The 18469-nt window shown below is 36.1% G+C and overlaps 2 protein-coding genes across 2 annotated transcripts in view; one reads left to right on the top strand and one right to left on the bottom strand.

Moving 5' to 3' along the window:
* Positions 1-18469, bottom strand: part of LOC127968890 (serine protease HTRA1B) — a 433724-nt gene that overhangs the window by 119682 nt on the left and 295573 nt on the right. The gene's annotated exons all lie outside the window — the stretch shown is intronic.
* Positions 1-18469, top strand: part of LOC127968888 (wings apart-like protein homolog) — a 76422-nt gene that overhangs the window by 10101 nt on the left and 47852 nt on the right. The window contains 5 exon segments of the mRNA XM_052570284.1: positions 11402-12083; positions 13563-13603; positions 13606-13778; positions 13780-13882; positions 14574-14689. Coding sequence (XP_052426244.1) covers positions 11402-12083; positions 13563-13603; positions 13606-13778; positions 13780-13882; positions 14574-14689 — 1115 coding nt within the window.

The following is an 18469-nucleotide window of genomic DNA, read 5'->3' as shown; positions in this document are numbered from 1 at the left end:
ATGACAGTGGGCAAATGCATAAAGTGCAGCATAATTTGAAATCAAGAGTTTTAAGGTTTTCACTTGGACCTTCACACAGGGAACGTGTGATAATGCTATATACACAAACACACTTCACAAGATCTCAGAGCTGGATTCGTTTACAAGGTTTGTGAAATTAAATGTTCATTAGTCATTCAAAGATTTGTTTATATAAATGCGTAATTGCTAAATGCTGACGGAAAACTAGAAAGTATTATAATGTTTCCCTTTCTATTACTAATAGGCCTGATATAAACGCAATCGTTTTACTACTTTCTGTATGCATTAATTCCTTTGTTTAACCATTCTATCTGATTATTAGACAGGCTTTTATCCGTATTAGACAGAACTGTTAACGATGACGATGAACAAGAGACGAGAGAGTGTGTGAGCACTCTGTGCACTCAGGCGCTGCACTCTCGGTGCCTTCAAAATAAGTAAAATAAATAAGTCCCGCCTCGAACACATCGGCCAAGCAGAAAACCTTATCGGCCGATGCGGATATTTGACAGCTGTGTCTAGATCGGACTGGTTAAGTGTCATCGGGGCAGGCAGGAGTAGCAGCATTTTCTGTATGGTCATGGCAGGACTTCAGACTGCAATCTTTTTTTCTGCCCGTGTGACTAAATTTTGTGTGTTGTTACACTGGCGTGACCACTGCATTGTTCCCCTCCTAATGTTGCCATTTCTGTTACACATGAGAAACATAAAATGGCAGCTGGTTTGAAATGGGCAGCACTTCGATTGTAGAACCTATTTTTTTATTATTTTTTTTAATACATTAGCAGGAGTGAAAAAAAAAAAACAACTAAAAAAAAAACTTTTGTGCTTGTGCAACTGAGAAAGTTTGTCGCAAAAGATAGACCAATGGGAAGAATAAGTCTGGAGCTCTGGGTCATGGGCATCAACCAGACTGTAAACACACTGAGGGATTTTAAGGCATGCGCAACACTTAGGTGCCACGGGACATGGGTGCTCTATTATGGGTTAAAAGTGAGAAAGGCAACACCGTGTCTACACTGGATGCGAGCGGTGCATCCTTCCCATAATCTAAATCCAATTAGGTAAAAGGGCATTTAAATGATCATTTTTTTCTACAGTTTTTGCTTGGACATGTTAAACATCTAAAAAACAAACAAGATCATTTTAATTTTGCAACTTATAAAGCATTAAAATAGGTTTTTAATTTACGTATTAAAACTAGTCTAGAAAATGGCAAATGTAAATTATATAATTGGATTTTATTTTGCACTAAATGTTGCACATATGGTATAGGAAAATGTAAATTTAAATACAGAAATATATTATGATTTTACATATTGCATTGCAATTTTGCTTATTACACTTCAAAATGAATTTTGCTACCCATTTGCTTCCACATTTGGTGACTCTCGTGTTGGCTTCACATTATCGCCGTAACCCACATTATCAGATCTTTTTGGCTACAGATTAATCAAGTATTTCCACAACCTTGTCAGTAACTGAAACTGTTGCTTCATATGAGTCAGAATATAGTTTAAGGCTGAGCAATTAACCATATTTATTTGTGGTAAGTTTTTTTTTTTTTTTTTTTGTGTGTGTTTACATTATCTTGCATTGGTAGCAAGCCTCCTTAATATTTTAAGATTTGGGCTGCCAGATGTCAAGAGTTTAAATCCCAATCAGTTGTGATTCAGTCGTAACCAATATTGTGCAGCCCTAATAACCCATAGTTTAAAACCAGAGAGACAAACAAATGAGGACAGTGCAACTTTAGTAGTTATGTCTAATAGTCGCAACATTATTTTGCTTAGGTAACTGGTTATTGCTGGTAGTTTAAAATTAGACCAAGCTCCGTGTGTTTTTTTTCTTTATTATTGTAGCTATTTTCAGCAACCTACTTCCTGTTGATTTAGGAACATGACTGGTCAAGTACTTAGTTGTTTGAAGTCATGCGAGTTCTCTAAATTCTGATTGATGTCTCACTTCCTTTTTTGTAGAAAAACCCCACAGTTGGTCCATCGAGAGCACAGACCGCCACAGCTACTCATGGTACAAAAACCCTTCTGAAAGCGACACAAGACCTCTTGCCCAGACCACCACGTTAAAGTCTGAAAAAACAGATGACAAGGATTCTTACGATGCCTGGAGCGATGTGGTTGGTCTGGGAGCACGCTCCACATCCCTCTTTACAGGACCTAAAGACCCTCCGTCTACCTTGTGGGCATCCAGTAGTTACAGTCATAGCAACATTCAGGGCAAATCCTCCACAGAGACTCAGTTAGACGAGTTTGCTCAAGGGAACTTTAATTTTCCCATTGAGCCATCTGAAAGTGAGGACCACTCTCAGTCTGTGCTCAGGGCATCCAACTGCAGAACGTACTGCAGACCCAGTAAAGGCAAACAGCCTGGTGGAGCTGATGGGAGTGGAAGCGCTTCCTGTCATAGCTCCATTGGAATGTTGGAGAACAGCGGGGCCGAAAATGCTGGGAAAACTGTAAACAGAGGTCGGACGAGAGACTTTACAGTGCTACACCCGTCTTGTGTTTCCATGTTTAACGTCACCTTCCAGGACTCCATGGACCGTAGTATGGAGGAGTACACAGCAAGCCCCCCAGCTGCTGGTCCAGGAGATACTGGAAGACTGAGGAAGAAAATGGAGGCAGAAAGCAAACCTTTCAGGTAATTGTTGTGTGTAAGAACATTGTAATAACGTGATGTAATAACATGAAATTGTTAGTACCTGCAGTTATATTGAGATGTAATTCATACTATTTTTGGACTGTTGTCTTAGGGTGCATTCTCGCTTGGTTCAATTGCCTGGTCCAAACCCGAGTTTGATCCCCCCCCTTATTATTTCATTTGGGTACGAAACATTGTTCGTTTGCGTTATCAAGCCAGCAGCAGTTTACCTCTTTGCTAAGTAACAACATTTCAGCAAAAGGGAATAAAATGCATAATTTCTATCTTCACTTTTATATATTTATATTTTTGAACCATTGATTTTGTTTACAAAGCTTCAGTACGTAACATATATATATATATATATATATATATATATATATATATATATATATATATATATATATATATATATATATATATATATGTGAGTGCTGTAAATGCTCAGGACACCAGTGTTACGGGCTGTAGACTGTGTAAGACCCTGCTTAATATCACAGTAATGGATACGGCGGACTGACTCTTGCAACAACAGCCTGGAGCTCCCAGCAGACCAAGAAATGAAAATCTTTAATTGGCCCAAACTCTATTTTACATTTCCTCTGCGTAATTGCTTCTTCAGGTCGGTACTCCTCCAGGGTCTTGCAAATCATTTGGCTGACTAAGTAATCAATGAGGTGAAGTTAGAGGAAACTTTCAGAACACTGACACCCGTCAGTGGTGATGTTAATACGAGGAGAACACTTAGACGCTGATGGAGCGTAGCGTTTGGACAGGCTCCTGTGAGCTGCTTATCTCATTTAGAAACACGGCACACAGAACTCATCACCTTGTCTGTAAGCGCTAAGGGTCTCTTATGATAACGCATGCTGATGTGTGGCTCTCCCTAAGACACTTCAGTGTTGTTGCTCCTATGCAAATTGTTTGGATCAATCTATTATCTAAAATAGATTAGATAATAGAAATGATCTAAAAGTAATGTTTATGTTCATATCGTTCTCTAGACAGCATAACAATTCTGTTCTGTCTAGAGATTGATATGAACTAGGGCTGCAAGATATTGGGAAAAAATGACATTGCGATTATTTTATTTTTCTGCGATATATATTGCGATATGAAATCTAATTTTTTCTTGCAAAAAAAATGGTGTGAGCACACTTATATTGTCATTTAAATGATTTAAACACTGACACCATCGTGTCAATTGATTAATATGCGCCAGGGAGATAGAGCAAGACAGCGCTCGTGTTGTTTGAAGACATTGAGCGTGCAGCCTTGGCTCGCTCGCTCCCTCTCTCTCTCTCTCTCTCTTTGGCGCGCCCTCTCTAGCGCGCTCTCTCTCTCTCATTCTCTTACATTCGTCAAGGGCCGGGAGCAGCTGGCCCGTATGGTTAATAAGTAACGGATCAAATACGATAGCCTACATCGCACATCCTGCGATGTGACTACCGTGGATTTGTACATCGCGATATCAAGGCTTAAACGACACATCGTGGGATAACAGCGTTAATAATAGATTGGCAAATGTGATCATTCTTTCTCACCTACCGTCAGCATTCAGAAAATAAACATTTATATCATTTTAATTAAAATGAATTTAGCTATGAAGTCTTCTGAAGTGTACATTTATAATCTGCATAAAATGTGTACTCTGTGTGTAATGATTGGTCTGTTTGAATTGAAAGCAGACGGGGAAATTCACCTGTCACTAGACATGCACAATCTATGCTGTGCTCTGGATGCAATTTTTCTATTCATGTCATATTTGCTGACTGCTTTATGTAAAATTAGTAGGGTTGGGAATCACCAGAGAGCTCATGATACAATATTAATACGATATGTGTCACGATACAATATTATTGCGATTTTAAACATTTTGCGATATTACAGTGCAACTTAAACTTGAGGTTGTTCAGTTGTTCAGACATTTCAGCAATTGGGGCATTTGAAAGTAAATTAGTGTTAAATTTAAATTAAATAAAACATGTAGTCTTATGTCCAAGGATGCACTGAAATAAAAATTCTGGGCCAAAACTGAAAATTCTGAATGATTATTTATTTTATTACATTCAACTCAATTTTAATGATACTGAAAAAAAAAAAAAAAAACTTTTACTGAAAGTAACACAATAAAACTGGACAGAATTGATATTAACATTGGTAACACTTTACAATATGTTTCATTATTTAACATTAGTTAAACTAAGAATTTATTAATCTTAGTTCATGTTAGTTTCAACATTTACTAATTCATTATGAGTGGACTTTGCTTCTGCAGTGAGCATTTTTGAGTGGTAGTCGAGCAGAACGCACATTCATAGAGCAAAATATTGAGCAAAGCGTCAAACTGGGCTGTTATGAGGAGAGTGAAACATGCTCACTGAACACTACTGGACGGGGTGCGGCGTGCCATATATATATTTTTTACTAGCTTTTTTTTTTCCAAATAATATACTTAAAGATCGACACTTGGCATCTGTGTATCAATACAGTATTGCCACGAAAAATATTGCAATACTATACTGTATTGATTTTTCCCCCCCTTCCCTGAAAATGTGTACAAAAAAAATCCCTAGTGCATACAAATTTACCACATTTTACTGTTAGATTGCTTGCTTCCTTTTTATTGTAATTATATATATTCTAAAAAAAAAAAAACTTTACTTCTATATTACAGAATCAGGAAGTATAAATCTGTTTATTTTATGCAGATTTATCAAGTTTTTACATTCATTTGAAAATTATTTGTCACTTCAACTTCTCGCAGTCAACTTCTCAAATGTTATACTGAAGTAGAAGTATTATCCAGAAGAAGAAAAAAAAAATGTGTGTATATCTGAACAACAGCATTGAAAAATAACAGCTGGAACATCAAGACAAACAAATTATGGGGAGATTAGAGCTTTAACTCCACTTTGCATTTATTGCATGACTCACTCTTAAGGTGTGCTTTCTCTGGACTGGGAAAATGCTAAAATAAACACGGTTATTGCTCAGCAGCATTTTAACACGTAAATACTCCCACACAGTCGAGGTGCATCCTCATTTGGCACCAAATCTTCTGCAGCTGCAATGACCATCTTGCCTTAGTCATCAGATTCTTTCATTACAAACTAGCACAAGGCAAGCTCCCCTGTCTTTTAAAACTTTACGATACTTCCTCCTTTTAGCTGCTTTTGAATGCAAAACACTGTCTTGGACAAACTGCTCCCCAAATGCAGGTTCTTCACTTCATAGTGACATCACATCAGAAGACATCAGTGCACTGTACATAGCCTTTCTATATCACTTCTACAAGAAATTATGAAAAAGTGCAGTTAAATCATGTTTAACCTTCTTAAATAGGTGAGCTTAATAAATTTGTTTTATGAAGTCGATGACTTGCACAGCCCTACCAAGATTGAAATTTATCTTGATCAAAAGGTCATGTGATCATGACATGAATTAATTGTTTTATTCAAATGCACTGTTGACAAAATTGTGACTAGGAGAAAATAACACCGCTACATTATTAGCTCCATCTAAAAATGATATGGAATATGTCTTGGTTGTCTAATAGTTATCCAATAGTTTCTTTAAATTTCAGATGTGCTGAGAATTTGCTTAAAATATGTTGGTATGAATTGGAAATCGTATACTCCCCTAAGAACCCCAAAATGTAGTAAACAAGTGTCCCATGGTTGTCCGAGGACAGGATGGTATTAAAGCTGACACTTACAGTGATGAGACACAGAGGCTGAAGTACAGCGAGGGAGGAACGTGGACTTGTTTGACTTCTCGCTGCTTGTGAGATTGAAACTTGTCAATTCTGAGTCAGAGTGGTGATGTGAGAGCACTGACGAGTGGAAAATATATTTATCTGTCCTTTTCCAGAAATGTTTTATTTTTGAAATGTCAAAGAATGGTATTGTACCCAGTTATTCATTTATAGGGAGGGGAAAAAAATACAAACAGGATTTTTCCAAATGTCATTTAATATTGAATATTTTAAATTATCATGTTGTTTTTTTTTTTTTTTTTTTTTTTTTTTTTTTTTTTTTACATAATTACATCTTTAATAATAATAAAGTAACATCATCTCTCATCATAGCACATTTAATCTCTCATGACCTTGTGAAATGGTTGGGAAACTTGTCACTCATGAGATTGCATTTAATGACATCAGTTCACCAGTCCTCCAATGGACAAAATACCTATGTATTTTTTTTTTTTTAATTTGAAAAGAAGTCATTTCACTTGGTTATACTTCACTAGAGAAGAAAAGACAATTGACCCTTCACAGGACAGTTGATTGACAGGCGGTCTGACCAATCATAATGCCGAATTTGCAAACAAAGTGCAGCACAACAGGTTTATTTAAATCATGGGAGAATCTTTTTTTTTTTATATTCCTTAAAATATTAAGTTTTAGTAATTTTATAATTCTTATATTGAGAAATACATTCTACTCTATAATTGTAATATATTTCTGTCAATTTTTTCAAGTTTAAACCACACTTTGCTTTGACAGATTGTCGTGAAAACCGTTTCGTAAAAAATAGTTTTATCAAATTAAATAGAGAAATGCTTATAAACGTAAAGAATATGTAGCCGCCCATTGGTTAATCGTTGTGTGACAACATCGGTAATACTGGAATCACAGTGGGGTGGGGTTTCCTAGCTTTTGATTAGTTTGTGAAAGTGGCATAAACATTTTACTTTCACTTCAAATTGAAAGTTGAATTTTGAAAGCTGGTTCAATTTCAAATTGAATTTTACATTTTAAATTAGTAGCAATTTGGTGCAAATTGCCTGAATCAGTTCAAGTAACAAATAAATGTTAGATACACTTAGCCTAAATATGAATCATAGAACATTTAATTAACAAAGTGAATAAAAATACACCATGCTATATGCCAAATATTACTTACACAAAGTTTAAATAGGTATACAAAACTGAAAACACAGTGGAACCAAATAAATAAGAAACATAGAACATTTATTAGCAAAATGTATAAGAAAGCTTGGAGGCATGACATACACTTTGTAAATCAAAATAAATTAATTACACAAATTTTTAAATAGTCAAAATCAGTAAACGCTGCGTGTAAGAGCATTATTTTTTTGTTATTTCCTATTGGTTATTTACGGTCACATGGGCACAGGTGATCACTTCTGTTTTCTTCATTATTTCCTTTGTTGTATATTGTATTCCGTGATTTTGTCAACATTCCAACTTCAGGAAGCCCATTGTGTGCTGCTTTTCTGTTGGTAGTCACTGTATCCTTATTACTGTGCATTAGAATAGTTCACTACTGCTTAATGTTGTTGTCAGTGGATGCTGTCAGGCACGTCTCCTAAACACAAACCCTTATTCAAAATGAATGACTTCTGCTGCCCTATTCATACGCTGACAGCATGAACACAGACTGGACATTCATGCAATGCATAGACTTTAATTCAGATGTGTTTTACGGTCTGTTACATAAATCCTTTTCAGCTAAGATTTGAACAGAATTCAGTCTTTAGAGTGATGGGTAGTTTGACAATGACTGCTTGATTTGTCGTTAATGGGTTTGTGGAGAATAAACGGATATTTGGATGTTGTTTCATAAAAGTCATGATGTTTGAGGTGATCATGATGGCCTAAATTTGTTATTTTCGCCTCTTCACAATCTAATGAATAGGGGAATGTTCTGAATTAACACAGTAGTGATATAACTGAAATTGTGTAAGTGCTGTTGTGCAATAGGTGATTTTTAGATTTAACAGCCTATCTGCAACACTGGCTTGCTTTGCCATGGAGCTTAATGGTGGTTTTGTATGCTAGGGACCTTTTTTCAAAGCTGCCATTAACGTTTTGTCCTGTCTCCTGATTCAGAGTACATAGACTTGATTGTGGTTATTGGTGTAATGGAGAATACGTACAGTAATTTTAGGATGGTAAATAACAAATGTTGTCTGCCAGACTATAACGTAGACAATGTAATGACTGCAGAGGTGTGATTATTGCTTTGAAGGTGTCTTACAGTGTGTTCATAATATCTTCTTGCCTGTGTTTGACTAGTCATGGGATCAGTGAAAATTGATGTAGTAAGTCTGTGGTCTTTACTTAAAACTAGAACAGTCTTAAAGACCAGAGACTTTGTACAAAGATGTGTAAAACCTCTGACTGCATTCAAATCAGTGATATATTTTACATAAAAAAATGGTTGACCACCTTCTGGTTATGGAAGCACATGGGTAGCTAAATTAATTTAGAAATGTAATATGCAAAATGACAAAGCAATATGTAAAATGGCAATGTATTTCTGTTTTTAAATGTATATTCCATATTCCTTATGTGCAACATTTAGTGCAAAATAAAAATGTAATTATATAATTTACATTAGTGGTCAACCGTGTTTTTTGACTGCCGATTTCTATATCTTGTAAAGCAGAGAGGCCGATATAAAGCTGATATGATTTTAAAAATTATTATTATTAAGATTTCAAAAATGTGAACTCATTTGACAGATGGATTAAAAAGTAAATGTGTAAAATAGACATGTTTTTACTTTAGATTACAGTATTTTTCACAAATAACTGAATATTTAATACAAACATAATTGAAAAGAAAGTAAACACTGTAACCAATAGGGCACTGAGTATTCTGGGAAGTTTGTGTGCACTGGGAATTATATTTTATAAGCCAGGGTAACCCTCATTTTACATACAGCACACAGTGAAAATGACATGAATATGACAGTGGGCAAATGCATAAAGTGCAGCATAATTTGAAATCAAGAGTTTTAAGGTTTTCACTTGGACCTTCACACAGGGAACGTGTGATAATGCTATATACACAAACACACTTCACAAGATCTCAGAGCTGGATTCGTTTACAAGGTTTGTGAAATTAAATGTTCATTAGTCATTCAAAGATTTGTTTATATAAATGCGTAATTGCTAAATGCTGACGGAAAACTAGAAAGTATTATAATGTTTCCCTTTCTATTACTAATAGGCCTGATATAAACGCAATCGTTTTACTACTTTCTGTATGCATTAATTCCTTTGTTTAACCATTCTATCTGATTATTAGACAGGCTTTTATCCGTATTAGACAGAACTGTTAACGATGACGATGAACAAGAGACGAGAGAGTGTGTGAGCACTCTGTGCACTCAGGCGCTGCACTCTCGGTGCCTTCAAAATAAGTAAAATAAATAAGTCCCGCCTCGAACACATCGGCCAAGCAGAAAACCTTATCGGCCGATGCGGATATTTGACAGCTGTGTCTAGATCGGACTGGTTAAGTGTCATCGGGGCAGGCAGGAGTAGCAGCATTTTCTGTATGGTCATGGCAGGACTTCAGACTGCAATCTTTTTTTCTGCCCGTGTGACTAAATTTTGTGTGTTGTTACACTGGCGTGACCACTGCATTGTTCCCCTCCTAATGTTGCCATTTCTGTTACACATGAGAAACATAAAATGGCAGCTGGTTTGAAATGGGCAGCACTTCGATTGTAGAACCTATTTTTTTATTATTTTTTTTAATACATTAGCAGGAGTGAAAAAAAAAAAACAACTAAAAAAAAAACTTTTGTGCTTGTGCAACTGAGAAAGTTTGTCGCAAAAGATAGACCAATGGGAAGAATAAGTCTGGAGCTCTGGGTCATGGGCATCAACCAGACTGTAAACACACTGAGGGATTTTAAGGCATGCGCAACACTTAGGTGCCACGGGACATGGGTGCTCTATTATGGGTTAAAAGTGAGAAAGGCAACACCGTGTCTACACTGGATGCGAGCGGTGCATCCTTCCCATAATCTAAATCCAATTAGGTAAAAGGGCATTTAAATGATCATTTTTTTCTACAGTTTTTGCTTGGACATGTTAAACATCTAAAAAACAAACAAGATCATTTTAATTTTGCAACTTATAAAGCATTAAAATAGGTTTTTAATTTACGTATTAAAACTAGTCTAGAAAATGGCAAATGTAAATTATATAATTGGATTTTATTTTGCACTAAATGTTGCACATATGGTATAGGAAAATGTAAATTTAAATACAGAAATATATTATGATTTTACATATTGCATTGCAATTTTGCTTATTACACTTCAAAATGAATTTTGCTACCCATTTGCTTCCACATTTGGTGACTCTCGTGTTGGCTTCACATTATCGCCGTAACCCACATTATCAGATCTTTTTGGCTACAGATTAATCAAGTATTTCCACAACCTTGTCAGTAACTGAAACTGTTGCTTCATATGAGTCAGAATATAGTTTAAGGCTGAGCAATTAACCATATTTATTTGTGGTAAGTTTTTTTTTTTTTTTTTTGTGTGTGTTTACATTATCTTGCATTGGTAGCAAGCCTCCTTAATATTTTAAGATTTGGGCTGCCAGATGTCAAGAGTTTAAATCCCAATCAGTTGTGATTCAGTCGTAACCAATATTGTGCAGCCCTAATAACCCATAGTTTAAAACCAGAGAGACAAACAAATGAGGACAGTGCAACTTTAGTAGTTATGTCTAATAGTCGCAACATTATTTTGCTTAGGTAACTGGTTATTGCTGGTAGTTTAAAATTAGACCAAGCTCCGTGTGTTTTTTTTCTTTATTATTGTAGCTATTTTCAGCAACCTACTTCCTGTTGATTTAGGAACATGACTGGTCAAGTACTTAGTTGTTTGAAGTCATGCGAGTTCTCTAAATTCTGATTGATGTCTCACTTCCTTTTTTGTAGAAAAACCCCACAGTTGGTCCATCGAGAGCACAGACCGCCACAGCTACTCATGGTACAAAAACCCTTCTGAAAGCGACACAAGACCTCTTGCCCAGACCACCACGTTAAAGTCTGAAAAAACAGATGACAAGGATTCTTACGATGCCTGGAGCGATGTGGTTGGTCTGGGAGCACGCTCCACATCCCTCTTTACAGGACCTAAAGACCCTCCGTCTACCTTGTGGGCATCCAGTAGTTACAGTCATAGCAACATTCAGGGCAAATCCTCCACAGAGACTCAGTTAGACGAGTTTGCTCAAGGGAACTTTAATTTTCCCATTGAGCCATCTGAAAGTGAGGACCACTCTCAGTCTGTGCTCAGGGCATCCAACTGCAGAACGTACTGCAGACCCAGTAAAGGCAAACAGCCTGGTGGAGCTGATGGGAGTGGAAGCGCTTCCTGTCATAGCTCCATTGGAATGTTGGAGAACAGCGGGGCCGAAAATGCTGGGAAAACTGTAAACAGAGGTCGGACGAGAGACTTTACAGTGCTACACCCGTCTTGTGTTTCCATGTTTAACGTCACCTTCCAGGACTCCATGGACCGTAGTATGGAGGAGTACACAGCAAGCCCCCCAGCTGCTGGTCCAGGAGATACTGGAAGACTGAGGAAGAAAATGGAGGCAGAAAGCAAACCTTTCAGGTAATTGTTGTGTGTAAGAACATTGTAATAACGTGATGTAATAACATGAAATTGTTAGTACCTGCAGTTATATTGAGATGTAATTCATACTATTTTTGGACTGTTGTCTTAGGGTGCATTCTCGCTTGGTTCAATTGCCTGGTCCAAACCCGAGTTTGATCCCCCCCCTTATTATTTCATTTGGGTACGAAACATTGTTCGTTTGCGTTATCAAGCCAGCAGCAGTTTACCTCTTTGCTAAGTAACAACATTTCAGCAAAAGGGAATAAAATGCATAATTTCTATCTTCACTTTTATATATTTATATTTTTGAACCATTGATTTTGTTTACAAAGCTTCAGTACGTAACATATATATATATATATATATATATATATATATATATATATATATATATATATATATATATATATATATATATATATATATATAATTTTTTTTTTTTTTTTTTTTTTTTTTTTTTTTAACAGTATTTTCGTTTAACGTTTATTTTTTTCTTTTTGTTTTTGTTGTTTTGTGGTGTTTTATAATTTTTTCATTTATGTATTTTTTTTTTTTTTTTTGAGCCCATTTGAGCATGGCTGCACTATTAATCAACAATCACAATCTCAACCTCTAAAACAAAAATAGAGAAGAGAACATTAACACCATCCAACTCTAGTGGAAAATATTTTTTGATCGCTCTAAGTTTCTATCTCTTACATCTCATTGAACCCCTTAACCTGTTAGCCAGCACCCCGATGCCCTCGTCCTGAACGCCCCTCAACTTGCACGTGTAAGTGTTTATGAATAGATTAAATGAAACGGGACAAATTTAATCTTGACAATCTATGTATCATTATAAAGATCTAAGCCTCAAGCATTGACGACAGATGGCTGTTTTTCAATGGAAAGCTAATAAAGACTGTATTTGCTACATTTGTGTAAGCAGTACACATAAAAACATGGAAACGCTGTACATACCAGATCCATCGTAATAACGAGTCATGAGACTATGGACTATACTTTTCTAGACCTTGACAGTGTAATTTACTTGGCAGTCTATGGGACAGTCATAAGCCTCCCGGTTTTCATCCAAAATATCTTAAATTGTGTTCCGAAGACAAACAAAGCTTTTACAGGTTTGAAAGACATGGGGGTAAAGTGATTAATGACAACGTTTTCATTTTGGGGTGGAGTATCCCTTTAAAAAAACCTGCTACTCCTGTTTAATCAAGTAATGACAGCCCTACTTAAAATAAATAAATAAATAAATCAATTAATTTAAGATTGTTTGAATTATGTTTTCAAAATTATTATTCTTTTTTTAAACTAGTGGTAATTGGTAGACACCAACTGATCAGGTATACGCAAAATGTGATAAAACCCTCAAAGATGCAAGAAATTCTGTTCATAATTCATTGGTTGCTGTCACTTGGCCTCATTCCTTCATTCCTTCACATTCTGACTGTTTGTTTGTTGGGTTTCTAATCGATCCAGACCCACACAGAGCAAAGCGAAGAGCAGTAAGCTGGAGCTCTTTGGTTTGATGACACTGATGCTGTGGCTGAGGATGACGACTCTGCTTCAGGAAGCTCTAACTACAGGATCAAATACTTCGGCTTTGATGACCTGAGTGAGAGTGACAGTGAGGAAGATGAGGGTGCCTCTGAAAGAAGGAAAGCTAAGAGGAAGGCAGCAGCAGGCGTAGCAAGTTCCACTGATGTCTTCAGAGACCAATGTTGACAGTCCTCAGCCCAGAGAGATGCGGATCTCTCAGAGCAGTCACACTGCAGGTCACAGTCACGGCCTTAAAAACGGTCAGTATTTACACTCCACACAATTTCTGGTGATCTAGCTTTGGGTTCTGTTTATGTTGCAGTACCTGCCTGAATCCATAGTAAATCTGCAAAGATGTAGTTTTTCCTATGCCGTCAAGAACTAATCTAGGTTGAATTTTATCACAGAATTATGATACAAAATTTGATTTTGCATAAAGAATATGAAGAAAGTTATTAGGATCATGATGCTTTTGTTGTTGTTTTTCATTTTGACTTGAGTATTGCATAAGAAAATGTATATATTGTATTATATTTTAAATTATATTGATAGTTTTACTTGATAATTTTTTTTGACACTTATTTGATTTGGTTTTATTTTTGTTAGCTGGTTAATTTATATATTTGTGTAAGTGTTTATTTGTTGGTTAGTTGTGAAATATGTCCCTGATGTGTTTGTTAGATTTATGTGTACAGAGTAATGTACAAAGACTTTTTTTTTTAACACATTGCTATTCTGCTTTTTTTGTATCATTTCAAAGACATAGCTAAACTCTGAGCGTCTAAATTGTCTAATATTAGCCATATATATTAGTGCTGTCAAACGTGCCTATTACATACCCATTATTGCAATTAACTGTATTTGTTAGCAATGCAGAGAACATATTTTACTTTAAGAGATAATAGTAACAGTCAGCAGACACATGGCTGATGTTTGGTTGTGGTTTTACAGATCCTCTGGAGTTCCCAGAGGTCCCCTTTCCCCTTGAGACAGTAAAGAAACCTCAGGTCAAAGCTCAGGAGAAAGCCAAGGAGAGCAGCAGGAAGATCTTCAGCGGACCTAAGAAGGTAAGCTTCATATCGTCTCATTTTCTATTTCAGTTTTTTTCCATCATTCAGCTGATGGCTTATGATGCCAGTATTTCTTCTGGATCAGTTTGTACTACATGTCATTTCATTTAGAAAATAAAGGTTGTTTTGCCCATTTCACCAAAGTAAATGTTACCCTACTGCCATCATGGAAAGAAAGGATGTAGGCGTTTGATTTGTTGTTCTCTTGTTTATGTACGCTAACGGAAGCATAGTGAAAGCAGAGGGTGGAACGGGCATTGCACCGTTGTCTTCAGCGTGACTTTTATCTATAATGACAGTAATGCAGTTATGTTGCTCACCCCCGCTGACAGCTCAGCCATTATTACGAATGTTCCTGCGGCTGCTCTGTGCACACAGGCTTCTCGGGGGTAAAGATTGATTGTTTAACTCATGATTGAACTTTAAGCATATAAATGCTCAAACAGAGCAATGTTTTGATAGCATCACAGAGTTTCCGTTATCCGGGAGAATTAGTCTGCGAATGGCTGATGATGTTGATGACTCTACATATCAAACAGAGGTAGGGAGAGGTATTAGAACTACTTTCCTCCATGGTTCCCTTGATCACCATATCAGAGCCGATCTGCTGATAACCGATAGTGAGAAGTAGTGCTGCACGATAAATGAAAATTAAACTGAATCCATAATATGCATCAGTCTCTGCATCTGCTTTATGTTACAGTCACTTTAATGTGCATTTGGGAATGCAACCTACACTAACCATCTTTCCATACTTATGAGAAGTCCTTGTCAGCAAAATATAAGCCACAATGGCTCCTGAATTACAGCAATTTCCTGTTTTCCTCAACGTTTGTTCGTCCATGCAGTGTACGATCACATCAGTGTGTGATTTGAACAATTAAATGTGCGTTCGCACTTTCACTGATTTAAAGAGTGCAGCTATCTGATAAAGATTTATCATAACAATGTTATGCCAGTAGGTGTCGAAATGGGGCTGTTAAAATGTATTAGTCTTCGAATCATTCAAGAGATTCGTTCAAAAACACTGATTCGTCCAGTAATGTAACAAGTAAATCTTGAGCAATTCATCGAATCATTTATTCATAAATTACATGTAATTTTGAATTGTCTCATGTTTTTTTTTCAGAATTTTGAGAGAACTACAACTTCCATTTAAAATAAAACAAACACTCAATTTAAGCAGAATCATGCAGCTCTATTTTGTGCAAAAAATAGCTCTTAAAGGGATAGTTCACTTTCAAATTAAATTTTGATATGTTTTAGCTTACCTCAAGGGCATTCAAGATGTAGGTGTCTTTGTTTCCACAGTAGTTTCCATTGATATATTTAGGTCAAACTGTTCTTGTCTGTGACTCAAATAGTGCAGGTCTATGGTCAACAACTCAAAGAGCATGCACAGAGAAGTCCAAATTAAACGATTCCCCATCGTAAGTACACATTGATGACCTAAGACACCAAACGAGTGGTTTGTTTGAGAAAACGAACAATATTTGTCATTTTTACCTCTTATACACAACCACGTCCAAGTGATCTGAGGGCGCGCGTGCTTCCTGGTGTGTGACGTGTGCGCGCGTTCTGGCTTAGTCTGTGCAAGTGCGGAAAGCGCCGGAAGTGATCTCTCACGCGTGTACATCACTCATTGTTTACACAGAGATTTCGGAAGTGTTACTTTTCACTGTGAAGATCTAAACATATTTAGACGTACATGAAATCGCAATGGAAGACGATTTCGATATATCAACAGACAATGTTGAATTTTTTTCACAACCATATTTATTTGAAGAGCGATGGAGCGATGGAGGAAGCATCCGCTGCAGCAGCACATCTTCAAGTCTCAGAGAGACAGAGATCTCTTCAAAATTGGTGGTTTTAGTAGCAAGTGTTGTGAGATGCCAACAAAAGTGGAGAGCATATGTTGTCACGAATGCAACATACAATGCCACAACTAGCTACAAGACGATGACGAGGATATTGACAGGATCGCATCACACACCTGCCAGACTGAAGATCCTGAGGTTTCTCCGCTGTTGAGACGCAGCGTTTTGCACGTTGTGTTTAATTTGCCACGTTTAAACTGGAGGTGACGTCCAATGCCAGAGGGACCCAATGGCACGCTGTCAATAGAGTGATGTGTTGTAATTTTTATTATACTCGCAACAATTATAGAGTGCGTTATAAACCAATTAATTAATTACATTTACTGCATTATATTTCAGACAGTGCAGATTGGTGACGTATCGTGTGGTAAACAGTAAACAATGAGTCACGTACTCACACGAGAAATCACTTCCGTTGCTTTCCGCGCTTGCGCAGACTAAGCCAGAATGCTCGTGCTTCCTGGTGTTTGACCTCAGATCAGTTGGACGTGGTTGTGTACAAGGGGTAAAAAGGATATAAATACTGTTCGTTTTCTCATACAAAACGCTCGTTTGGTGTCTTAGGACATCAATGTGTACTTACAATGGGGAATTGTTGATATGAGTCATAGACAAGAATGGTTTGACCTAAAAATATCAAAATGGAAACTACTGTGGAAAACAAAGACACCTACATCTCGGATTCCCTTGAGGTAAGCTAAAACATAACAACATTTTATTTTAACTATCCTTTAAACAGGTCCAATTTTTATGTAGTCTGCTGATTTATGTTGATGGTTTTCAGCTAAATGTTTTGCTTAAAGCAACAAAAGAAATATGTTTCATATAATTTTCTTAATCGCATTGGAGTTCAAACTGGGAATCGAAAATAATCTGAATCAATAAGCAGAATCGTAATCAGAATTGTTTTAATGCAAACGATAGTCAACCTTAGAAAGCAGTATCTCAGATTTCATTAGAAATATCTTCATCTGTGTTATGTGTTTGGAACAACATGAGGGTGAATAAATGATGACAGAATTAGAATTCTTGGGTGATCCATCCATTCATGACACCCACAAATATTAGTATTGTAATTTACGTACATTTGTAATGTAAAAAAAAAAAAAAAAAAATCCAGCCAGTATTTGGCAATTTTTGCAGGTTTGATCTGTGTTTGTTCTGGCTGTCTTGGATTGTGTGTAGTGATGCATTCATTGGTTTTGGCAACTTAGTTTCAATCAAACATGAAACTTACAGTAAGTTTTTATAGTACATTGACCTCTTACATGTCAAAAAATCACATGAAAATTTGATTAATCAAAACTGTAGTGTAGGCTATTTTAGTCAGCAAAATGACTTGGTGACATTTTAAATTAGCACAATTCCCCAGACTTTTAAAATATCACAGAAAGCAAATGTTTAAGTTGGAAAGGCTCAAGAACATTTACACAATCAATAAATGTGAGTTTGTTGGAATGTCATTACATAATTGCTCTCCAAGTAGGGCAAGTGACAGTTCTGTCAACTAGCAAAAAAAAGGTCCGGTAGTGGTCTCAGGCCATCGATAATTAAGAAACTGCTAGAAGAATAATTCAAATGACACAGCTAGGGGTGTAAGAAAATATTAATTACACGTGAGTATCGAAAAATTTTGTTTGCCGATACTGTATCGATTCTCAAAAATGGAATATATCTATGAAACAACTGCCATGATTCTTCTATGAATTTTTTATATATATATAACTGCCATGATTCTTGTATGAATTTTTTTATATATATATATATATATATATATATATATATATATATATATATATATATATATATATATATATATATATATATATATATATATATATATATATAAAAATTCATACAAGAATCATGGCAGTTGTTTCATAGATATATTCCAAAA

The sequence above is a fragment of the Carassius gibelio genome, chromosome B12 (genome assembly GCF_023724105.1).
Source record: "Carassius gibelio isolate Cgi1373 ecotype wild population from Czech Republic chromosome B12, carGib1.2-hapl.c, whole genome shotgun sequence".
NCBI lineage: Eukaryota > Metazoa > Chordata > Actinopteri > Cypriniformes > Cyprinidae > Carassius > Carassius gibelio.
Note: the sequence above shows the minus strand (reverse complement) of the source record. Positions and strands in the feature narration are given on the sequence as shown.